Genomic DNA, 24288 nt, shown 5'->3' on the forward strand with positions numbered 1-24288 from the left:
GCACTAATGTCACAGAAAAGTGATGAAACGCCATCCATCTCTGTCGCATATGCTGCCTTAGCTAAAGAAAGTTATATCATGCAGAAATCGGTTGTAAACAATGTTAATTACAGCAAGCGTGAATGTCTGGTATGTGGAGATATCAAAGTCATTGTGACGCTGTTGATTTAGTAGGGGATTGCAGTAACAAATGGAGGCCACGGCGTATGGGGTCACAGATTTACTGCAAACACTGTATAGTTTTAGTAGGCCATTAAAACAACATAATGTTCAAATAATAAGATGTACTACTCAGGCAATTCAGAGAAAATCGCAAGAGAAGTTTTAAGAGGCTACTATGTAACGGATGGCCAACGGCCTTGCCGCAGTGGCGCAGTGGTAACAGTGGTTCCCGTCAGAGCACCGAAGTTAGGCGCTGCCGGGCTGGGCTAGCACTTGGATGGGTGACCATCCGGTCTGCCGATCGCTGTTTGCAAGCGGGGTGCACTCAGCACTTGTGAGGCAAACTGAGGAGCTACTTGATTGTGAAGTGGTGGATCCGGTCTCTGAAACTGACATACAGCCGGACATACATTTACATACACATGTAAAATGTGTGCTGACCACATGCCCCTCCATGTCCGTATCCTGTGACGTCTGTGGGGTGACGATGACACGACGACCGGTCGGTACCTATGGGCCTTAATGGCCTGTTCGAGAGGAGCTTAGTTTAGATTTTTATGTAACGGATGTATCTGTGCGTAGATACTCGATGTTTAAGTTCAGGGTAGAAGAGTGGTTAGAGTTCGAGTTTCACAAGACGAAGGCGTATGAAGCGACTGTTCGACGCCCACTGAAACTTCATTTTCAATCTTTCTTTCATCATTGGTCACACTATTTAATTTATATGACATCTGAGAGGTCACGTATATTGGTAAGAAGTTTTAGTGAATTTCATGTTGTTTGACTACTCACTATTTTTAATTAAATTAATTGTTACAACAAACATATTCATAACTGTCGACAGGTTAATGAAAAACACATGTAGTTTACCTAAAAATATATGCCTGTCGTGATTTGCGAAATTCTTATACCTGCAATCTGCTAAGGCACCAGTAACTACTTCGCACATTGACGCTATGAGCTATACAGACATAGAGTCAGGCCCCATATGGCAGTTAATCTTCGTAGCTATGGGACGTTGATAATGTAACAAGAACGAATAGCGTAACTGCAATTTTTTTTGAATATCACAGAAATTGCACTTGAGCTACAAAAAATGAATGTCTTAGCGGGAGTCGAACAGTCGCCTCTTACACATTCGTCTTACGAAGCTCAGATGCTAACCACTTGAGCACCACGAACTGTGATGTCCGGCACCTACGCACAGATACAAAAGTTACATAACAGACGAGTGAAACTTCTCTAAATGGCCAGTGTAGTGCACCTTACTACTTGCACATTATATTGTTTTAATGGCCTACTAAAGCTGTACAAAGTTTAAAGCAAATCCGTGTTCCCAACCTCGTGGCCCCCCTTGCAAATATTTCTGCTACTTGTGTAAGCGGCACAGTTGCGTAAAGCAAAATACACGGATCCAATCATCTTCGCTAACAGCTTTAGTCTCTAGAACAAAAAATATTGCCGAAGAACCTCTAACGAATCAAAAAGAATCTATTCTCTTATCCGCCGGCCCCTACGGCCGAGCAGTTCTAGGCGCTTCCGTTTGGAACCGCTCGACCACTACGGTCGTAGGTTTGAGTCTTGCCTCGGGCATGGATGTGTGTGATGTCCTTAGGTTAGGTGGATTTAAGTAGTTCTAAGTTCTAGGGGACTGATCATCTCAGATGTTAAGTCCCATAGTGCTCAGAGCCGTTTGAGCCATTTTTTATTCTCTCCACCACTGCACATTAACTTGCGACTCATGACAGTACTTGCTAAGGCTGTGCACACGAATGAAGCAGCATTTCAATAATTGCGTAAGAGTTTCCACAGCTCAGCACAGACAAGACACAAAGGAAATATTTATTGGTCCACAAATACGCCAGCTGTCTGGGGAGCAAATACTTTGAGTCTCCTCTAAGACCTGATCAACTGCTTGCATAGCGATTTTTTCCTAAAGTAACTAGATTTGTCTTGCGAAACAGGAGAACCAAAAATTACAGGCACTTTGTGGACGTACTCTTCCGTGCCTTCAGTATGCTGCAACATAACCCTGAAGGTGCACCTCCTTTATTTTTACCACGATGTGTTTCCTGAGCTGTGGTGCATTCAGTGATGAGCAACACGACATTTCTCGCATGAAACAGCAGTATACAGTACTGTGGAGTACTGCTACGTCGGCTGAGTCCTGCTTAGATTCAACAGAATGACGCTCCATCCACAAGAGGAACACAAAGAAACAGTGTAAATAAACTACGTAAATTCTAGAATGAGGTTTTCACTCTGCAGCGGAGTGTGCGCTGATATGAAACTTCCTGGCAGATTAAAACTATGTGCCCGACCGAGACTCGAACTTGGTACCTTTGCCTTTCGCGGGCAAGTGCTCTACCAACTGAGCTACCGAAGCACGACTCACACCCGGTACTCACAGCTTTACTTCTGCCAGTATCCGTCTCCTACCTTCCAAACTTTACAGAAGCTCTCCTGCGAACCTTGCAGAACTAGCACTTCTGAAAGAAAGGATACTGCGGAGACATGGCTTAGCCACAGCCTGGGGGTGTTTCCAGAATGAGATTTTCACTCTGCAGCGGAGTGTGCGCTGATATGAAACTTCCTGGCAGGAAGCTTCTGTAAAGTTGGGAAGGTAGGAGACGGATACTGGCAGAAGTAGAGCTGTGAGTACCGGCCGTGGGTCGTGCTTCTGTAGCTCAGTTGGTAGTGCACTTGCCCGCGAAAGGCAAAGGTCCGGAGTTAGAGTCTCAGTCGGGCACATAGTTTTAATCTGCCAGGAAGTTACGTAAATTCTATTAATGTGTACACCCTACTGATAGCTGTAGCAATATGTATGAAATGTAAAGTCAGCAATTTATTTGCAAGCTTGAGCAAGAAGACAATTTTAATTGTGATATTCGTATACAGCGCACTGAAGAATAAAAAAAGGTCTATTTCAGTTTGTGCAAAAAATCCACTATGGACCAGTTAATCAAAACTCATACACAATGATTGACAGTAGAAAATTACCTCTGTGAAGCAGTCAGAGGAGATTTTGTTTCTCGAATAATCATGATACATACAGGATTATTCACATCAGAAACAGCGAAGCCGCCAAAGGTGACTGTAGTCTCTCTAATAATCAGCACACATACATTAAAAATAATATATGCGTGTATGAAGCAGGCGGACGGGTCTTGTCTCACTAGTCTTTAAGGAACATGTATCATTAGCACAGATCCCCTAAAATAAATGGAAAACAAGTCTGTGAAGCATACAACGGAAACAGTTGCCTCTGTATTATTAATAAAAATCATAGAAACTAAATGGAAAACGACTCTGAGAAGCAGACAAAGGAAGAGGGTGACTCACTAGTCTTTTGGCTCAAAATAGAAACCATTAAATAAAATTTGTTTACAGAGAGAGAGGGAAATTTGCTTTTATCCAACGCTTGGTGTTAGGTTTCGAGCACGGGCACGTACACAGGAATGGGTCTTTGGAGGGTACTTACGACAAGAGACGACTTCCACTGTGGTAGCGGACTTTAGGAATGACTTCTAGCGGACTGTTGTGGGACTTCGTTATGACGTGGTCCTTGTTGCCTTGTTGACCGTGGAGACAGTAGAACAGTACACGCATGTGATTTCCATGCAGTCCCGGGATGACAGTTTCTTATGCTGAATTATATCTGTGTGTGACTGGGTATAGCTCAACTCGTCACACCATACCTCAGTGGCGAGTGTCGTGCGCACTATAGCAGATAGTACATCATCCTACTTGAATGAGTGATTACATCGTGATTCCTGGGGGTGTATTTCTCCGTAACATCAGGATAGTGTAATACTGGTCATCCACAGAAGCCACCACTTCGTTCGTAAGTCCTGCACCAATTTGCTTACGTGACGCCCTTATATTACCACGTAGAAATGTCCCCAGGAGAGAGCTTGTCTCCTAGGTATCGACAGGCTACAAATTTTGTTCACTGTGCTGCTCATTTGTGGATACTTCCTCAAGTATTGAAGGATGTTGAAGGCATATGCGAGACTGGTCTGTGAAGAGAACGGGATGCCAATCCTGAGCGGTCAATTCGGCATGTTGTTGGATCCATCTGTACCGCAGTGCATGGTGTCATGGTTGCAAAGATGGACTTCGCCATGGACGTTGGGAGTGAAGCTGCAACATCACGCAGCCTATCGCGCACAGTTTTAGTCATAACATGGCGACCTGTGGCTGCATGAAAAGCATTATTTAACATGGTGGCATTTCTGTCTGGGTTCCTCCAGTCATAATCCGTAGGTAGCCTTCATCCACTGCAGTAGTAGCCCTTAGACAGCCTGAGCGAGTTATGTCATCGACCCTGTCTCTCTGTGTATCTCCTGCATGTGTGAACAACATCGCTTTGGTTCACTCAAAGATTCCTGGACAGTTGCCTTATTGACAGCCCTTCCTGGCACAAAGTAACAATGCGGACGCGATCGAACCGCGGTATTGACCGTCTGGGCATGTTCGAACTACAGACAACATGAGCCCTGCTCCTCCTTCCTGGTTTAGTGACTGGAACTAATCGGCTGTAGGATTTCCTCCCTCTAATATGGGCTGCTCATGCATGGTTGTTTACATCTTTGGACAGGTTTAGTGACATGTCTGAACAGTGAAAGGGAATGTGTCTATGATATAATATCCATAGTCAACGTCTATCTTCAGGAGTTCTGGGATCTGGGGTGATGCAAAAATTTTTTTAATAGTGTGTATATTATCATCTCAGGCGTTTTCCAGAAGTTAAGATGTTCTTTTTAAATTTCTGCTATCTGCTGTGCTTCACAAGATGCGTGTCTGAAGAAGCGTGCATTCTGTCAGTTTACGTTTGACAACACTGGCTTCAACATTAACACACTGAATGGAGAAGGTAGATTTCGTGCACTGGGAGGGATCATAACTGTTTCTTCAAGCACCTTTGTGGTCCTAGGTCGAAATATTCTACGTGTTACAAAATGTTCATCTGAACAATTATTATGGCAAATTAGTCCTATTGAGATGTGAGTGTAAGAGAAAGAACCATGGATTGGAAACAAAAGCTGCTGAGGACACTGAGCAACTGCAAGCACTATCTGGCAAAACTGTGCTTTGAACCTGTGATTTCATGTATTTTTATTGAAATTGGTCATACTATTTCTAATTTCCTGAGTTGAATGTCTTCATGGGAGGTGTTATGGCTGATCAGTAATATGATACTTCAAAAAATTGTTTTTATGTCACTCATAAATTCCCCACCAATTAATTATGATACAGTTATATCATCTCTTCTTCATGCCGTCGATAAATGTATGTCTCTTGAACAGAAGAGTTGTATTGTAACCTCTGAGCAACCAGTGCACTTACACTGTAAGTAGTTGTGAAGAACCATGTGGTGTGCATACTGTAAGAGCTTCGGTATACACACCATCAGATTATTTGACTTGTCACTCTAACGAAGAAGGCGAGTGTCAGCAATATGTCTCTTGGTCTTATCGTGGCGTGTTTATCTTCTGCCGTTAGGTCAGACGATAGAAATGCCACTTGCACACTTAGAGTAGCAGATTGACGGTGACCAACTTTAAACAGAACTTGATTCATTTTCACACACATTTATTAAAATAATAAAAAGCAGAGATAGTACGTAACTTGATTCTGCATGCAGATTACAATTGACAATCTGAAGTTCATTTGGTCTTGGTGCATTAATCTCATTCTTATATATCTCTGATACTTGACAAAGTGTCTATTCATTTATCTTCATGGCTATGTACAGTGTGGCGATACCTGTAAGACACCGCTAGCCCACGCCTCTCGCGGTGTGCGTTTAACCCCATTTAAATGACGCGCCAAGCGCGCGCCCAGCGGCTGTACGATTAATTAAATAATCGGCGTGCTAATCATTGAGGTCTCTGGTCCAGAGGGACGTGAAGAGGCTGTGGTCCAGAGAGAGAGTAGAGTCAGTCGAGTCTTGTTCAGTCTTAAGAGTCAGTCGAGTCTTGTTCAGTCTTAAGAGTCAGTCGAGCTAGAAAGTGTCTTGTGAAACGATCATAGTGTGATGATTTCTTTTATATGTGTTGTGTTGTCTTCTTCGATGATTGAAAAAAAAAATATAGGTAAAATAAATTTTTGTGATGTCCATCAATAAGTTCAGTCCAGTAAAAATAGAACCACTTCCCTTCACCTTTATTCACCCTTTTTTCTTTCTTTCCTTACAACAAAACAAAACAAAAAAATTACCACCCCCCCCTTTTTTTTAAATTCCGGACATCACAACAGGAATATGATAATCTTATTAGGCGCAAACTGAAACTTGGCTACAGACTAATGCAGACTAATGGAGGTCTATACACTCGTTTTAATACCTCGCGCGTTCATGTATCACTGCGCGAGTGTGATCCGCGAGGAGAAAAGGTTCTACGTTAGCAGCAATCTCATTGGCTGCGTTACATATTAATACGCGGATCGGCGGAAGCTGAATTTGGTCCCTCTCTAAGGCGGCGCCATCTCGTAGTGTGGAGACGGACGAGTGCTGCGCCAGCGCTGTTGTGCTTAGCGGGGCGCGCCCTAGTGGGAAAGTTGTGTATGCGCTGCCTACACGGAACTATGTACACAACAAACCGATAAGGACTATTACTGTTCGTCTCCGAGAGATTCACACAATATTGTCATTTGTGGGAGGAGCAGACTACATTATGGCTGGTAGCAGTCTGAAGGAACTTCGGTAATGTTTTTTAGCGGAAAATGGCCTTGAGAAGATGATGCTTGATCATGCTTATACTGGAGCTTTGAGAGCTCATGTTTTATTTCACTGTGCTCTATTCAGCTTAACATCCGATGTTATTCAAATTACTCCTGATGGATGTGCTGGTTTGAAAAAATTATTTACGATAAAGATTCATGTGTGTGATTCTCGATGCTTTCCAAGCTTACTGAATATTCTATGAGGTTTCGGGAATACAGTCGCATCATGCTGTAATTTTGCCACAATATTTCAGCTGGCAACTATCCAGTCATCTTCAGGTGAGTGTCAGCCACTGGAGACTGCTGGTTTTTATACTTTATTGTTATGTAATGTACCTGTCTCTTGTGGGCAGGGGAGGGCTGGAAGCAGCACAACTCGCCGCTCTTCGGCCAAGAGACTATAAAATAAGACGTTACAGACATAAAAGACTGGGATAAAAGATGAAGTTTATACATGAGAAATGGAAACAACGGGAAGTAAAAAATACAAAAAAGGTGTAGTTTCACGAGGCAAGTTTACTTAAAATCCACATATAATTAAAATTACATTCGATGAATTCGTAGCACCTAAACACCAGCAGCATGAAGACCACAATTAAAAATGGCGTTCACAGTAATGAGGGATACACTGGACGACGACACTAAACACACACTGCGCTTACGTTAATTATAATTTTAATTTTAGTAATTAACAGCCTTATTTGCAATGTTTGCCTAGAATTTACCTAGGTTTCAGTCGGGATAACCCAACCTTCTTCAGAATAACAGTGACTACGGTCTTTCCATAGTGGACATCATCAAGCTAAAACTACAAATCCATAAGTTATCGTCAGACTATAAAACTTACCTGGAACTGCCTGGGCCCACTTCGCGACCGCCATGCGGCAGCCACGAGTACTGTACTGGAACTGCCCCCAGTGTCATGAGGCTTGCCTACGCGGACACAATGCCTTGCGCCTGCGCATAAACTGTGTGATAGTTACTTGTTGTGACAAGACGTGAACTAAACTCCTGACCTTGAATTTACTAGTAAAGTGAAATAAAAGGTATAGCTGAGGAAAAGGGTGTACATGTTAACCTGCGCAGAACGTAGTTAGATCGACTGTCTTAACATTTGTGAGGGTTCATTGGTCAGGATAGGAGGAAGACATATTCTTACAAGCCGACATCGTCATTATTACGGCTAGGTCTAGAAGTTTTTAAGACGTAACTTTTAAGCACTTGCTTAGCTATGGTTACAACGCATGAACATCTTATTGTCTAGCACATAAATGGTCGTGATTCAACTTATGAACAAGTCTATATTTAATCTGTACCCGGCAATACGGGCCATATAAAATAGATGGTCGTTATTCAAGACTAGTATATTTGACCTGAAAAGGTTAAGAATCAAGTCAAAAACTAATACACGTGCCTGATTGAGCTTCTTAGCGAATTTATGGTTATGAGTTGCAGAAAACACTAAAGTAGGGGAAATGTGGCGGAAATGGGGTACTGAATTTGCCTCCATGGAGGTGATCCACACAGATACTGTAAAAACTGTGTGCGGACCGCTGCCACCATAATTTGGGCCTGGTGACCATCGTCATTGAACTTAGGGAATAACAGCGGAAATATGCTTAAAGCTAAAGTGTGACTTGGCGAACATTGTTCCAGTCAACACACTTAAAAACTATTGACCGACGTAGATCAATTATGCTCAAAGCTAAAGTATGACTTGGCGAACATCGCTCCGGTCAACACACTTACAATAATTGACCGACATAGTTCAATACGTACTTGAAGAACCAGTCTGAATTATGTGAGGATGACAGGAAATTCATAAATTATGTGATTTGGCAAGCAACGCTCCAAGGACCCCTTTAAACCTACCCTCTCGTGATGCTTATATGGATATGACCGCCATTAATTAAGTTAATAAAAAGTTGTGTATAACTAGGTGATGGCGTCACTGCTATCGTATACACATATTATTGACCACAATCGGTCATATTGAAGGATTATGTGGTGGCACCTATATTCGGTAAAGAAGCAGTGAGTTGGAGAACCGTCATTCCGGTTATTACACGTACGTGCTATTGACCAATAAAGTTATTACCCACTATTTAAATCAAGTGTTGAAACCGTTCTTAACTCTAGAAAGTGCATACCGAATATCGGTTGACCATCTGTGTGTATATTCACGGTGTTCAATACGCCAAATATTAACCATTTACGCTGTTGCCCTAAATAATAATGAAATATTAATTAGGTAATTGACTATTCCCATATAAGTAATAGACAGCTTCAGAGATGTGTCCAAAAATGTTTACTGTGTGAAAGTAATATACCAAAGCTATACAACCTACTGGAGTACAGACATATATTGGCAATGGTAAAGTATAACCCGCATTAACATTACAGTGGATGAAATAATGGTTGTAAACCTTCAAAGAAGCATCTATTTCGCAGATGCAGCTGAGCGTTAAGAAGGTTGTTTTTGTCATGTAGTAAATGTTTAAAAATTTGCATTTCCTCTAAAATGTCTAACCTTGCGCCTTTTACTTGACTATGCAAGAGATGAGTATTATAGGGAGGGGGGGGGGGGGGGGGGGGTGCATGAGCTCATTGCACTAAATGTTCGAATGTCGAACCACGTGTGCAATCTCCAATTCTGATCGGAATATTCTCGTTCTAACAGGCTCAGAACGTTCCCAATGGAGATTATACCATAAAAGTACTGTGTTTGCTGTGAGGCATTATCTGAAGTATAGACCGCTCCAGGCTCATCTTCCAATACAACATTTTCTTCACTAGTATCACTCTCTGTTTCACGGTGACTATCCCCTGCCACTAAATCTGGATCATCATCAGAATCGTCAAATGTGCCGTCATCGATCCCATTTTCCATCGATCCCATTTTCCTCTTCATCTAAGTCCCGTAACTACGCTTGCACCCAAGCTTCCAAATCTGGATTAGCTGTAGGTATGTTACCCTTCTTAGAAAGTCTATCCATGTTATACCTGAAATGCGGCATAAATTCACGCATAGAAGAAGACGCTATAAAATAACAGCCATTGAAAGTAGAATATGTCGGAATTAGAAACATGCGGTGTGTTGGATCTACCAAATTCTCGTACGTAATACGAAACATGCGGTATCTCAGGCACACAACATAGCGCTCTCCTCTAAACAATATGCTGTATGTCTTCACTGACGAAGTAAAACTGATTGTTGACTGCTGTTTTACAGGTGGCAAGTATTGTGGTGAAGGTACTAGGAAAGTGAAGCCGCGCTTTTTTGCAGTGCTGCCACACTCGACATTTAAAATAAAAGAGTGGTCTGAGAGACCGATGTTTCTGGTTAAGGGTTATGACTCATGTCTAACAGATAATACTGAAAAGTTTGTGGTTCAACTTTTACGGTTTTCATGAATCATGACTAGGGTTGTCAACTTTTCAGAGACAAATAATATAAAGCCACTCAAACATGGAGAGTGAGCGAAAAAAGTTCATGAAAGCGTCATGCCCGCAGAGGCAAGTTTCATTCGGTTGTTTTATTCGACTGAAAAAACCAACTGAACGAGAAAATAATCAACTGGTGAATAAGTTGTAAAACCGGTCGGATGTCCCATCGGTACTGCCGCCTGTTAAACCAGTCATTTGTCCCAGCACTACTGCTGCCTACTTGACCAGACGGTTGTCTACACCTACACCTACATGATTACTCTGCAATTCACAATTAAATGTCTGGTAGAGAGATCATCGAACAGCTTTGAAGCCATTTCTGTACCGTTCTACTCAAGAACAGCGCTCGGAAAAAATGAACACTTACAACTTTTTGTGCGAGCACTGATCTCTCTTATTTTATTATGACGATCATTCCTCCTTATGCAAGTGGGCGCCAACAAAATATTTTCACACTGTGAAGAGAAAGTTGGTGATTGAATTTCGTGAGAAGATAACCCAGCAGCAAAAAACGCCTTTGTTTTAATGATCGCCACCTCAATTCACGTAACATATCCGTGGCGCTCTCGCCCCTGTTTCGCGATAGTACAAAACGAGCTGCCTTTCTTTGAACTTTTTCTGTGCCTTCTGTCGATCCTGTCTGAGGAGGAGGAGATTAGTGTTTAACATCCCGTCGACAACGAGATCTTTAGAGACGGAGAACAAGCTTGGATTAGGGAAGGATAGGGAAGGAACTCGGCCGCGTCCTTCCAAAGGACATTCCGGCATTTTCCTGACACGATTTAGGGAAATCACGGAAAACGTAAATCATGGTGGCCGGACGCAGGTCTGAACCGGTTCCAATCTGATGCGGATCCCATACTGCACAGCAATACCCCGAAGAGGACGTACAAGGGTAGTGTGGTCAGTCACTGTAGTAGACCTGTTGCATGATCGTTTAGTTAACTTAAGCTTATTCATAATTGTAATCCAGAAGTGCCCCCCCCCCCCCCCCCCCATAAACCATTGGTGGGCAGGCTTGCGTGCCTTAGCGATACATACAGATAGCCGAAATGTAGGTGCAACCACAACGGAGGGGCATCTGTTGAGAGGACAGACAAATGTGTGGTTCCTGAACAGGGCATCAGTCTTATCAGTAGTTGCAGGGCAACAGTCTTGATGGCTGACTGAACTGGCCTTGTAACGTTAACCAAAACAGCATCGCTGTGCAGGTACTGTGAACGGCTTAAAGCAAGGGGAAACTACAGCCGTAATTTTTCCTCGGGGCATGCAGGTTTACTGTCTGGTTAAATGATGATGACGTCCTCTTGGGTAAAATATTCCGGAGGTGAAATAGTCCTCCATAAGGACCTCCGGGTGGGGACTACTCAGGAGGACGTCGTTATCAGGAGAAACGAAACTGGCGTTCTACGGACCGGAGTGTAGAAAGTCAGAGCCCTTAATCCAGCAGGTGAGTTAGAAAATTTAAAAAGGGAAATGGGTAGGTTAAACGTGGATATAGTGGGAATTAGTGAAGTTCGGTGGCAGGAGGAACAGGACATCTAGTCAGGTGAATACGGGCTATAAATATAAAATCAAATCGGGGTAATGAAGGAGTAAGCTTAATGGTGAATAATAATAAAAAAAGGAACACGGACAAGCTACTACGAACAGTATAGTGAACGCATTATTCTAGCTAAGGTAGACACAAAGCCCACCCCTACCACAGTTGTCCAGTATTATAGGCCAACTAGCTCTTCAGATGATGAAGAGATTGAAGAGATGTATGATGCGATAAAACAAATTAAGTTAGTTAAGGGAGACGAGAATTTAATAGTCATGGGGGATTGGAATTCGGTAGTAGGAAAAGGAAGAGAAGGTAAAGTCGTTGGTGAATATGGACTGGGGGTAACAAATGAAAGAGGAAGCCGCCTGATAGAATTTTGTACACTTGGTTTAAGAATCATGAAAGACGGTTGTATACGTGGAAGAGACATGGAGACGCCGGAAGGTTTCAGATTGATTGTGTAATGGTAAGGTAAAGATTTAGGAACCAGTTTTTTAATTGTAAGACATTTCCTGGAGCAGATGACTCTGGCCACAATGTATTGGCTATGAACGGTAGATTAAAACTGAAGCAACTGTAAAAAAGTATGAATTTAAGGAGATGGGACCTGGATAAACTGAAAGAACCGGAGGTTGTAGAGAGTTGAGAGAGAGCATTAGGGAACGACTGACAAGAACAGGGGAAAGGAGTAGAATAGAAGAAGAATGATTAGCTTTCGGAGATGAAATAGTGAAGGCACCAGAGTATCAAGTAGGTAAAAAGACGAGGACTAATAGAAATCCTTGGGTAACACAAGAGATATTGAATTTAATTGATGAAATGCAGTAAATGAAGCAGGCGAAAAGGAGCACAAACGTCTCAAAAATGAGATCGACAGGAAGTGCAAAATACTTGTAGCTATATGGGAATGGCTAGGGGACAAATGTAAGGACGTACAAGCATATATCACTAAGGGTAAGATGGACGCTACCTACAGGAAAATTAAAGAGACTTTATAACTGTCAAGAGCTCAGATGGAAAATAAGTCCTAACCAAAGAAGGGAAAACAGAAAGGTGGAAGGAGTATATAGCGGGTCTATACAAGGGTGATGTACTTGAGGGCAGTGTTATGGAAATGGAAGAGGACGTAGATGAAGATGAGATGGGAGATTTGATGCTGCATGAAGAATTCGACACAGCACTGAAAGATCTAAGTCGACACAGTAGTTAGAACTACTGATAGCCTTGGGAGAGCCAGTCATAACAAAACTCTTCCATCTTCTGAGCATGATGTATGAGACAAGTGAAATACCCTCAGACTTCCAGAAGAATCTAATAATTCCAACTCCAAAGAAGTGAGGTGCTGATAGGTGTGAAAGTTACCGAGCTATCAGTTAAATAAATCATGCTTGCAAAATACTGACACAAATTCTTTACAGATGAATGGAAAAACTGGTAGAAGTCGATCTCGGGGAAGACCAGTTTGGATTCCGTAGAAGTGTAGGGACACGTGAGGCGATACTGACCCTACGACTTATCTTAGAAGGTAGGTTAAGGAAAGGCAAACCTACATTTATAGCATTTGTAGACTTAGAGAAAGCTTTTGACAAAGTTGACTGGAATACTCGCTTTCAAATTCTGAAGGTGGCAGGGCTAAAATAAAGGGGGCAAGAGGCTACTTACAATTTGTACAGAAACAGGATGGCAGCTATAAAAGTCGAGGAGCACGAAAAGGAAACAGTGGTTGACAAGGGAGGGAGACAGGCTTATAGCCTGTCTCTGATGTTTTTCAATCTGTACATTAAGCAAGCAGTAAAGGGAAGAAAACACAAAAAAATGGGATAGGAATTAAAATCCAGGGAGAAGAAATAAAAACCTTGAAGTTTGCCGATGACATGGTAATTCTGTCAGAGACGGCGAAGGGCTTGGAAAAACGGTTGAACGGAGTGGACATTGTGTTGAAAGGAGGATGTAAGAAGAGCATAAACAGTAGCAAATTAAATCAGGTGATGTTGAGGGAATCAGATTAGGAAATGAGACACTTAAAGTAGTAGATGTGTTTTGCTATTTGGACAGCAAAATAACTGATTATAGTCGAAGTAGAGAGGATATAAAAGGGAGAATGGCGATGGCAAGGGAAGCGTTTCGGAAGAAGAGAAATTTCTTAACATCGAGTATAGATTTAAGTGTTACGAAGTTTTTTCTGAAAGTATTTGTATTGAGTGTGGTCATGTATGGAAGTGAAAGAAGGACGATAAACAGTTTAGACAAGAACAGAATAGAAACTTTTGAAATGTGGTGCTACAGAAGGATGCTGAAGATTAGATGGGTAGATCACGCAACTAATAAGGAGGTACTGAATAGAATGGGAGAGAAGAGAAATTTGTGACGCAGCTTGAATAGAAGAAGGGGTCGGTTGGTAGGGAAGTCTCTGAGCCATCAAGGGATCAGCAATTTAGTTCTGGAGGGTAAAAATCGTAGAGGTAAGGACAAGAGATGAATACAGTAAGCAGATTCATAAGGATGTACGGAGATGAAATGGCTTGCACAGGATGCATGGAGAGCTGCATCAAACCAGTCTTTGGACCGAAGACCACAACAACAACAAGATTTCAGAAGTATTTAGTTGAGTTTACAACTCTTAGATTTGTATGATTCGTCGTGTAACGGAAATTTAGCGGATTACTTTTTGGTACTCATGTACCATACTTTTCATAATTTAGAGTCAGCTTGCACCATACACTGCATACCACCGCTGCCTGAAAAACCAGTCGGTTGTCCCATAAGTACTGCCGCCTGCTAAACCGGTCGGCTATTCCATCATTGCTGTTGCAGGTCTGCGGATCGTACACGACGGGGCGTGCCAGTTGACCGACATCCATATGCCGAACAACGCGCGCACCGTCTGCTACCTGGCCGACAACCAGGCCATCTACCTGCCCATCTGCGGCACCGACGGCGTAACCTACCCCAACCCCTTCGTTCTGCAGTGCGCCAAGGAGAGGGAGCTCATCCCCTGGCGTAAGTACCTCAGTCTCATACCGAGCGTTTGTTCGTACTTCGAGTGCCATCCCCGAGGATGTTACTTCTTTTCCCAATCACGACCAACTACAGGCTGTGTTATACTTTACTATCACAAAAAACCTCCTTACGACTTTCTTGATACAATGATTTACCAACAGCCATATGATTTGTAGAAGTTTATTTTGCTTTATGAACTTCTATGCGCTACCAGTTTCGGCGTTACATTGATGCCATCTTCAGGCCCCACTCGTCATAGCCGTAAAATCGCTATTCACGGAAGGAGCCATATAACTGGATCCGTGAATCAATCTTGGTGGCCAGGTGACAAAGACTGAGTCTAGTTATATGGCTCCTTCCGTGCATTGCGATGTTTCGACTATGACGAGTGGGGCCTGAAGAGAGCATCAATGTAATGCCGAAACATGTAGCACATAGAAGTTCATAAAGCAAAATAAAAATCTACAAATCATAGGGCTGTTGGTAAATTATTGCATCAAGAAGTTCATGCCAGCCGTCGTCCCTCGATCAATAATGGATCAACGAAGATCCTTATGACTTAGTTTGTCGACTTTTCATTAGTAGGCCTATGTCGAAAACCCCGTGTAAGACACTGGCACCTAGGAGAACGATATAATTTGTTACTCAATGAAAACTGAAGCAGTAAAAATCTAAGCAACGTTTTTTTCCTTATTATACTTATTTTTGTTAAATTTAAAAATATTTGAATAGCATGCTGGTATGTTGTAACGGTTTCGAGTATCCTGCAGCCTTGTTGCTACTGCAGACTTTTCATTTATAAGTAAATAAATTTTAACAGAAGATGTTTTTTCAATGTCATCTACTTAAATTTTTCTCCGTTTCTCAGGATGTAAGCTGTCTGGCTTCAGAGAGATTTTATGTGGCTTATACCGAATGCGAAAAGCAGTTAATACGCAAATACTGAATGTAAGAAAAATGATAAATAATTAAAATTATTAAATAGTTAAAGGATGAAAATGCGTTGTTACTGCTGCTACCAAACAATGGTTACCATATTTTTACATATTAATTACGGAGAAGTGAGATGTGTTATTTCTTGCTGCACTTGCTCCCAGTCGGAGGACTGTATACTTCAGTACTCCCCTAGCACTTGAAAACTGTTAACCAGCAGAAAGACAGCTATCCGGTTATTTTACTACTATTTTTCCTTTCTTAAGACTGTAAATGAGTCACGGATAGGATATACATTTAATAATCATTTCTTAAATTCAGCATAAAGTATAGAAACAAACAGTTCAGAAAAAAAGGGAATTGTGTTGAAAACAACTCTCATAGAATTAAATCGAATGAACGTATCACCAGCTTCTTCCTCTCAAATTAAGAAAATTTTATATACCCTCGTGACTAAAGGCCTCCACGGATTTGATGCTATTTCCAATGAACTATTAAATTTTGGTCACTATATAATAAACCCTGTCTGGTCATTAGCTCAAGATATTTTTTCAGAGAGACTGAAACATGCCGTTGTTAAACTCCTCTAAGAAAAGTTGTAAGAGAGATGTCGTAACTACCCACCTCTTTCTCTGAAGACAGTTTTTGAGAAGGTGATGTATTCCAGATTAGTATCTCACCTGAGCAACGATAATATCCCCAGGATTGGATTTCACAATAGTTCTTCTTCACTGAGAATGAAATTTACACGTTCAGCAAATTTTCCGAGCATTAAATAATAAAACAGTGCTACTTTCTATGACTCATATAAAATATTTGATAGTTAAAATCAAATTTACTCCTAGATAAACTGAATTTTATGGGATTAATATTATATCCAACCGTAGGATAATGTCATATCTAACGAAAAGTATGCAAAAGTTGTAATTTAAACAGTGTAGTCCATGGACATTATTCTAACTGAGGAGAAATCACGTATGGGGTTCCACATTGCTGAATCTTAGGTCCACTATTGTTCCGCAATATGTAAACGATCCTCTATCTAATACATAACTAATAGAATTAGTTCTTTTTGCAGACGATACTAGTACTGTAATCAATCCAAGCATTTTTTCCGAAACAGAAAAAAATAGTAATCAGATTTTTTAAAAGTATCATTGACTCGTTTTCTGCGAATGGTCTCTCCCTCAATTTTAAAGTTCTGCACATCTACGGGTACAACTCAAAATAAAAGTGTAACACATCCTGAGGAAATAATAAACAGGGTGGAAGCTTCAAAAGTCAAAATTCATAGGTGTCTATATACACACATCAAAAAATGTTTTGCATCACCCCGGTTCCCAGATCTTCTGAAGATAGACGTTGGCTATGGATGTCCCTTTGACTGTTCAGAGATGTCACTAGCCCCGCCCAAAGATGTAAACAACCGGAGGTCGTGTTACGACTAAACTGAGCGCAATAGGCTGCATGACGCGCAACTTCACTCCCGACGTTCACGGAGGAGTCCATCTTTGCAACCATGACACCACGCAGCGCGGTGCAGATGGGCCCAACAACATTCCGAATAGCCGCTCAGGATTGCCAACACTTTCTCTTCACCGATGAGTGTCGCATAATCGTCGCAGGTGTGTTTGGAGGCAACACGGTCAGGTTGAACGCCTTAGACACACTGTCCAGCGAGTGCAGCAAGGTGGATGTTCCCTGCTGCTTTGGGGTGACATTGCTTTTGGGCCGATGCACGCCGCCTGGTGGTCGTGAACGGCGTCGTAACGACCGTACGATACGTGAATGCCATCCTCCGACTGATAACACAACCATATCAGCACGATATTTGCGAGGCATTCGTCTTCATGGACGACAATTCGCGCCCCCATCTTGCAAATCTTGTGGATAACTTCCCTCAGGATAACGACATCGCTCGACTAGAGTGCCCAGAATGAACCCTATAGAACATGCCTGTGATAGATTGTAAAGGGCTGTTCATGGACGACGTTACCCACCAAGCACTCTGAGGGATTTATGCCGAATCGCCGTTGAGGAGTGCGACAATCTGGATCAACAGTGCCTTGATGAACTTGTGGATAGTATGCCACGACGAATACAGGCATGCATCAACGGAAGAGGACGTGCTACTGGGTATTAGAGGTACCCGTGTGCAACAATCTGGACCAGCATCTCTGAAGGTCTCGCTGTATGGTGGTGCAACAAGCAATGTGTGGTTTCAATGAGCAGTAATAAATGCGGCAATGATTTTTATGTTGATCTCCATTCAAATTTTCTGTGCAGTTCAAATGGTTCAAATGGGGCTTAACATCTGAGGTCATCAGTCCCCTAGAACTTAGAACTACTTAAACTTCACTAACCTAACGACATCACACACATCCATGCCCGCGGCAGGATTCGAACCTGCGACCGTAGCAGTCCCGCGGTTCTGGACTGTAGCGCCTAGAACCGCAACACCACCGCGGCCGGCTCTGTACAGTTTCCGGAACTCTCGGAACCGAGGTGATGCAAAACCTCTTTTGATGTGTGTAGATGACAAAATGGAAAAAGCTGATTTTGGAACCCCTAGAAAACTTAGCTTAGTCATAGTTGCACTCAGAATCATTTGAGATCAGTAAGGTGACGTATTTCACGAATTTTCATTCAATAATGTCATATAGAATTATGTTCTGGGGTAACTCATCTTTAAGAGAGAAAGACTTCAATGCTCAAAAGCGTGCTATAAGATTAATATGTGGCGCACACCTACAGTCATCTCGTAGACTTTTCTTTAAGGAGTGACACCGCTTTGTGGTGTATTAATTCTGTCATGAAGTTTGTTGCAAATAATCAACTGCAGTTCAGCAGGAACAATGAAGTAAATAATAACAATGCCAGAAGGAAAAATGCCATTCATTACCCCACATTAAGGGTGCCTTTAGCACAAAAAGGAATGCTTAATGCTGTAACAATAATTTTTGATGACTTAGCCAGTGACACAAAATGTCTGACAAATAGCACAGTAAAGTTGGAAAACAAACTGAAGTGCTTCTGCCTGTCAAGATCTTCTATTGTGTAGAAGAATTTATACACTCCTGGAAATGGAAAAAAGAACACATTGACACCGGTGTGTCAGACCCACCATACTTGCTCCGGACACTGCGAGAGGGCTGTACAAGCAATGATCACACGCACGGCACAGCGGACACACGAGGAACCGCGGTGTTGGCCGTCGAATGGCGCTAGCTGCGCAGCATTTGTGCACCGCCGCCGTCAGTGTCAGCCAGTTTGCCGTGGCATACGGAGCTCCATCGCAGTCTTTAACACTGTTAGCATGCCGCGACAGCGTGGACGTGAACCGTATGTGCAGTTGACGGACTTTGAGCGAGGGGGTATAGTGGGCATGCGGGAGGCCGGGTGGACGTACCGCCGAATTGCTCAACACGTGGGGCGTGAGGTCTCCACAGTACATCGATGTCGTCGCCAGTGGTCGGCGGAAGGTGCACGTGCCCGTCGACCTGGGACCGGACCGCAGCGACGCACGGATGCACGCCAAGACCGTAGGATCCTACGCAGTGCCGTAGGGGACCGCACCGCCACTTCCCAGCAAATTAGGGACACTGTTGCTCCTGGGGTATCGGCGAGGACCATTCGCAACCGTCTCCATGAAGCTGGGCTACGGTCCCGCACACCGTTAGGCCGTCTTCCGCTCACGCCCCAACATCGTGCAGCCCGCCTCCAGTGGTGTCGCGACAGGCGTGAATGGAGGGACGAATGGAGACGTGTCGTCTTCAGTGATGAGAGTGGCTTCTGCCTTGGTGCCAATGATGATCGTATGCGTGTTTGGCGCCGTGCAGGTGAGCGCCACAATCAGGATTGCATACGACCGAGGCACACAGGGCCAACACCCGGCATCATGGTGTGGGGAGCGATCTCCTACACTGGCCGTACACCTCTGTTGATCGTCGAGGGGACACTGAATAGTGCACGGTACATCCAAACCGTCATCGAACCCATCGTTCTACCATTCCTAGACCGGCAAGGGAACCTGCTGTTCGAACAGGACAATACACGTCCGCATGTATCCCGTGCCACCCAACGTGCTCTAGAAGGTGTAAGTCAACTACCCTGGCTAGCAAGATCTCCGGATCTGTCCCCCATTGAGCATGTTTTGGACTGGATGAAGCGTCGTCTCACGCGGTCTTCACGTCCAGCACGAACGCTGGTCCAACTGAGGCGCCAGGTGGAAATGGCATGGCAAGCCGTTCCACAGGACTACATCCAGCATCTCTACGATCGTCTCCATGGGAGAATAGCAGCCTGCATTGCTGCGAAAGGTGGATATACACTGTACTAGTGCCGACATTGTGCATGCTCTGTTGCCTGTGTCTATGTGCCTGTGGTTCTGTCAGTGTGATCATATGATGTATCTGACCCCAGGAATGTGTCAATAAAGTTTCCCCTACCTGGGACAATGAATTCACGGTGTTCTTATTTCAATTTCCAGGAGTGTATTACTATAATGTTTACAAGGTCATGGGTAGGACGTACTGAACATATCAAAAACAATACTTTATAATTGTTCAGCATATAGCCATGCTACAACATTAAGTTGCGATTTGTATGTAAAGTCACTCGTTGCGTATCATTAGATAGTAAAGACAAAAAAGGGCTGCAGTCTCAAAGGGTTCGTGGCAAAGGAACGACGAGAATCGACCAGGCAACAGTCGGTAGTGTAGATGTAAATTGTCGTAGCTGTGTTGGAAAAGTACCAGAGCTTCGAGCACTGATAGAAAGCACTGAAGCTGAAATGGCTATAGGAACAGAAATCTGGCTAAAGCCGTAGATAAATTGTGCCGAAATTTTGACAGAGGGGCAAACCGTGTTTAGAAAAGATAGATTATATAAAGTAGGTGATAGTGTGCTTGTGTCTGTTGGTAGTAGTTTATTTTGTAGTGAAGCTGATATAGATATAGTTCCTGGAAATTACTATGGGTAAAGGTTATACTCAACAGCCGTACCAAAATAATAATTGGCTCCTTCTACCGACTCCCACCCCCTCCCCCGCCCCGACTCAGATGATGTAATAGCTGAACGGTTCAAAGAAAACTTGAATCTCATTACTAATAAGTACACCGGTCATACAGTTATAATTGGTGGAGACTTCAATCTACCCTCAATTTTTTGGTGAAAATACGGTTCAGAGCCGTTGGTAGACAGAAAACATCCTCCGAAATTGTACTAAATCCTTCCTCTGAGAATCACTTTGAACAATTAGTTCATGAGCTCCTCACACGAATTGTAAATGGTTGGGAAAACAGACTTGACCTCTTAGCCACAAATATAATCCTGATACAATAGAGACCGTCATGACGGATACAGAGATTAATGAACACAAGGTCATTGTAGCGAGGCTCAAAACCATATTAATCAAAACTACTAAAAATAAACGCAAAATATATCTATTTAAAACAGAAGATAAAAATTCGCTTGATGCCTTTGTAAGGGAGAATCTCCATTCCTTCCAAGCTAATTATGTAAGTGTAGACCACATATGGCTCAAATTCAAAGATACAGTATCGACAGCAATAGATAGATTCATGCCGCATAAGTTAATAAAAGGCGGGACTGATCCACCACGGTACACAAAACACGTCAGAATACTGTCGCGGAAGCAACGGAAAAAGCATGCCAAATTCAGAAGAACAAAAAATCCTCAAGACTGGCGAAGTTTCACGGAAGCTCTAAATTCAGTGCGGACGTCAATGCGAGATGCTTTTAATAGTTTCCACAATGAAACATTGTCTCAAAATATGGTAGAAAACCCAAAGAGATTCTGGTCGTATGTATAGTACAGCAGTGGCAGAAAACAGTCAATACCATCACTGCGCGACAGCGGTGGAAATGTTACCGATGATGGTGCAACTAAAGCAGAGTTACTAAATACAGTTTTATATAATTCCTTCACGAAAGAAGACGAAGTAAATATTCCAGAATTCGAAAACAGAACAGGTGTTAGCATGAGTGACATAAAAGTAGATATCTTAGGTGTTTTGAAACAACTCAAATCACTTAAGAAAGGCAAGTCTTCCAGTGCAGATGGCATACCAAACAGGTTCCTTTCGGAGTATGCAGACACAATAGCGCCTTTCTTAGCAATCATATACAACCGCTCACTTGAAGAAAGGTCTGTTCCTAAAGACTGGAAAGTAGCAAAAGTGACACCAATATTCAAGAAAGGAAATAGCAGTAACCCATTGAATTACAGACCCATATCACTGACCTCAATTTGCAGTAGGATTTTGGAGCATATACTGTACTCGAACATTATGAATCACCTTGAAGGAAATGACTTATTGATACATAACCAACACAGATTCAGAAAATATCGTTCTTGTGCAACGCAGCTAGCTCTTTACTCCCACGAAGTAATGACTGCTGTCGACAAGGAATCTCAGACCGATTCCATATTTCTAGATTTCCAGAAGGCTTTTGATACCGTTCCTCACAAGCGACTATTAATCAAATTGCGTGCGTATGTAGTATCGTCTCAGTTGTGTGACTGGATTCGTGATTTCCTCTCAGAGAGGTCACAGTTCGTAGTGATAGACGGTAAATCATCGAGTAGAACAGAAGTATCATCTGGCGTTTCGCACGATAGTGTCATTGTTTTCTGCTGTACCTGATTTGCATAAATGATATAGGTAATAATCAGAGGAGTCCCCTTAGATTGTTTGCAGATGATGCTGTAATTTACTGTCTAGTAAAATCATCAGACGATAAATTCCAATTACAAAATGATCTGGAGAGAAATTCTGTGCGAAAAGTGCAAATTGGCACGAAACAAAGAAAAGTGCAAGGTCATCTACATGGGTACTAAAACAAATCCCATAAATTTTGGGTATACGATAAATCGCACAAACCTAAGGGCTGTCAATTCGGGAAAATACCTAGGAATTACAATTACAAGCCACTTAAATTGGAAAGACTACATAGATAGTATTGTGGGGAAGGCGAAACAAAGACGGTGCTTTGCTGGCAGAACACTTAAAAGATGCGAGACACCCACTAAATAGACAGCCTACATTATACTTGTCCGTCCTCTGCTGGAATATTGCTGTGCGGTGTGGATCCTTACCAGGTGGAATTGACGGAAGACATCGAAAAAGTGCAAAGAGGGGCAATCACCAACTTTCTCTTCCGAATGCGAAAATATTTTGTTGACACCCACCTATGCAGGTAGAAATGATTATCATAATAAAATAAGGGATTCAGAGCTCTAACGGAAAGGTGTAGGTGTTCCTTTTTCCCACGCGCCATTAGAAAGTGGAATGGTAGAGAAGCAGTGTGAAAACGCTTCGATGAACCCTCTGCCAGGCACTTAAGTGTGAATTGCAGAGTAACCATGTAGATGTAGATGTAGATTATGATTTATCGTGCAGATGACCCATGGAACATGAAAGTAACTGAATAACTAACTAAGGTGTGCGTTTAGCACTCCAGGATATTCTCCTTCCGTACGTGCCGAGGCCACAAATTCTTTATTAAATATGATAAAGAATTTTACGACCAAGGCTTTTCCGTAGTTGCAGTTTTTGTCAAACCTGATTGAGCACCTACCTCTATAGTCGAAGAATTCCTGGATCATGTAATGGACATTTCTTTTTTTTCTTCGTAGAGTTCTAAATTCTTCAAGAGAGTCATATTTTTAATTATTTATGAATGTACTCTTTTATTTCCTATCTCCGTATTATATGGACTGTTGAAGCCTGGCAAAATCTCATTTCATAATATGTAACAATTGCTGTCTGTTACACTCCTAAAGTACATAATTCATCAGATTCTTCACATTCCCACTCATACGTGTCTCTAGGTTGTTAAGTTTACGACTACGTGCAGTGTGTTTTTATAGCGGCCTGCTTTTGAGTTTCCCTTCGTAAAAGTAAGCGGATTTATGCCTGCAAAAACCTTGCTAGTCTCTAATCGTCGAGATAAAGATCATTCATCCATTTTTCCGTTGCATTTAAGAGTTATATTTGTTTGTGCGGCTTCATAATTATCGGCCTCTCCCTTGAGAACTGACCTTGACTGTCGTCCATATGTACACGGAGTGCAATGGTGCAGTGGTTACCCCATGCGAGACGATGACGATTCAAATTCTAGTACCATTGCACACAGTTTTATATTACATCCGGCAGCACTATTTTTAAGGTTGTGACGCTTGGGTACTCTGAAGGCAAGTAGTTCCCCGGGAGAGAAATAAGGAAACAGCAGATTTGAAAATTTGATCTCGTGGAAATGCTGTGAAGGGGCTAAAAGATTTTTGAAACATTCTGTAAGTGCACTCCAGCCGATATTAATTCTCTGTGTCCCTATCAATATTTACGCTTCCACAGGTAAACAAGAGAACAAACATCAGAAATCAGTAATGAAGTTGTGAGTTGCCTCACAGCAAACAATGTACGACACGGCGAACATCGTTACAGTACACA

At 42.5% G+C, this 24288-nt stretch overlaps 1 protein-coding gene across 1 annotated transcript in view; it reads left to right on the top strand.

Moving 5' to 3' along the window:
• The window catches only part of LOC126310110 (agrin-like), a 276535-nt gene that overhangs the window by 217375 nt on the left and 34872 nt on the right, over positions 1–24288 (top strand). Inside the window, exon 6 of the mRNA XM_049992110.1 lies at positions 14696–14881. Within this exon, the coding sequence (XP_049848067.1) occupies positions 14696–14881 (186 nt within the window). The remainder of the gene's footprint in view (positions 1–14695; positions 14882–24288) is intronic.

This window comes from Schistocerca gregaria, chromosome 1, assembly GCF_023897955.1.
Source record: "Schistocerca gregaria isolate iqSchGreg1 chromosome 1, iqSchGreg1.2, whole genome shotgun sequence".
NCBI lineage: Eukaryota > Metazoa > Arthropoda > Insecta > Orthoptera > Acrididae > Schistocerca > Schistocerca gregaria.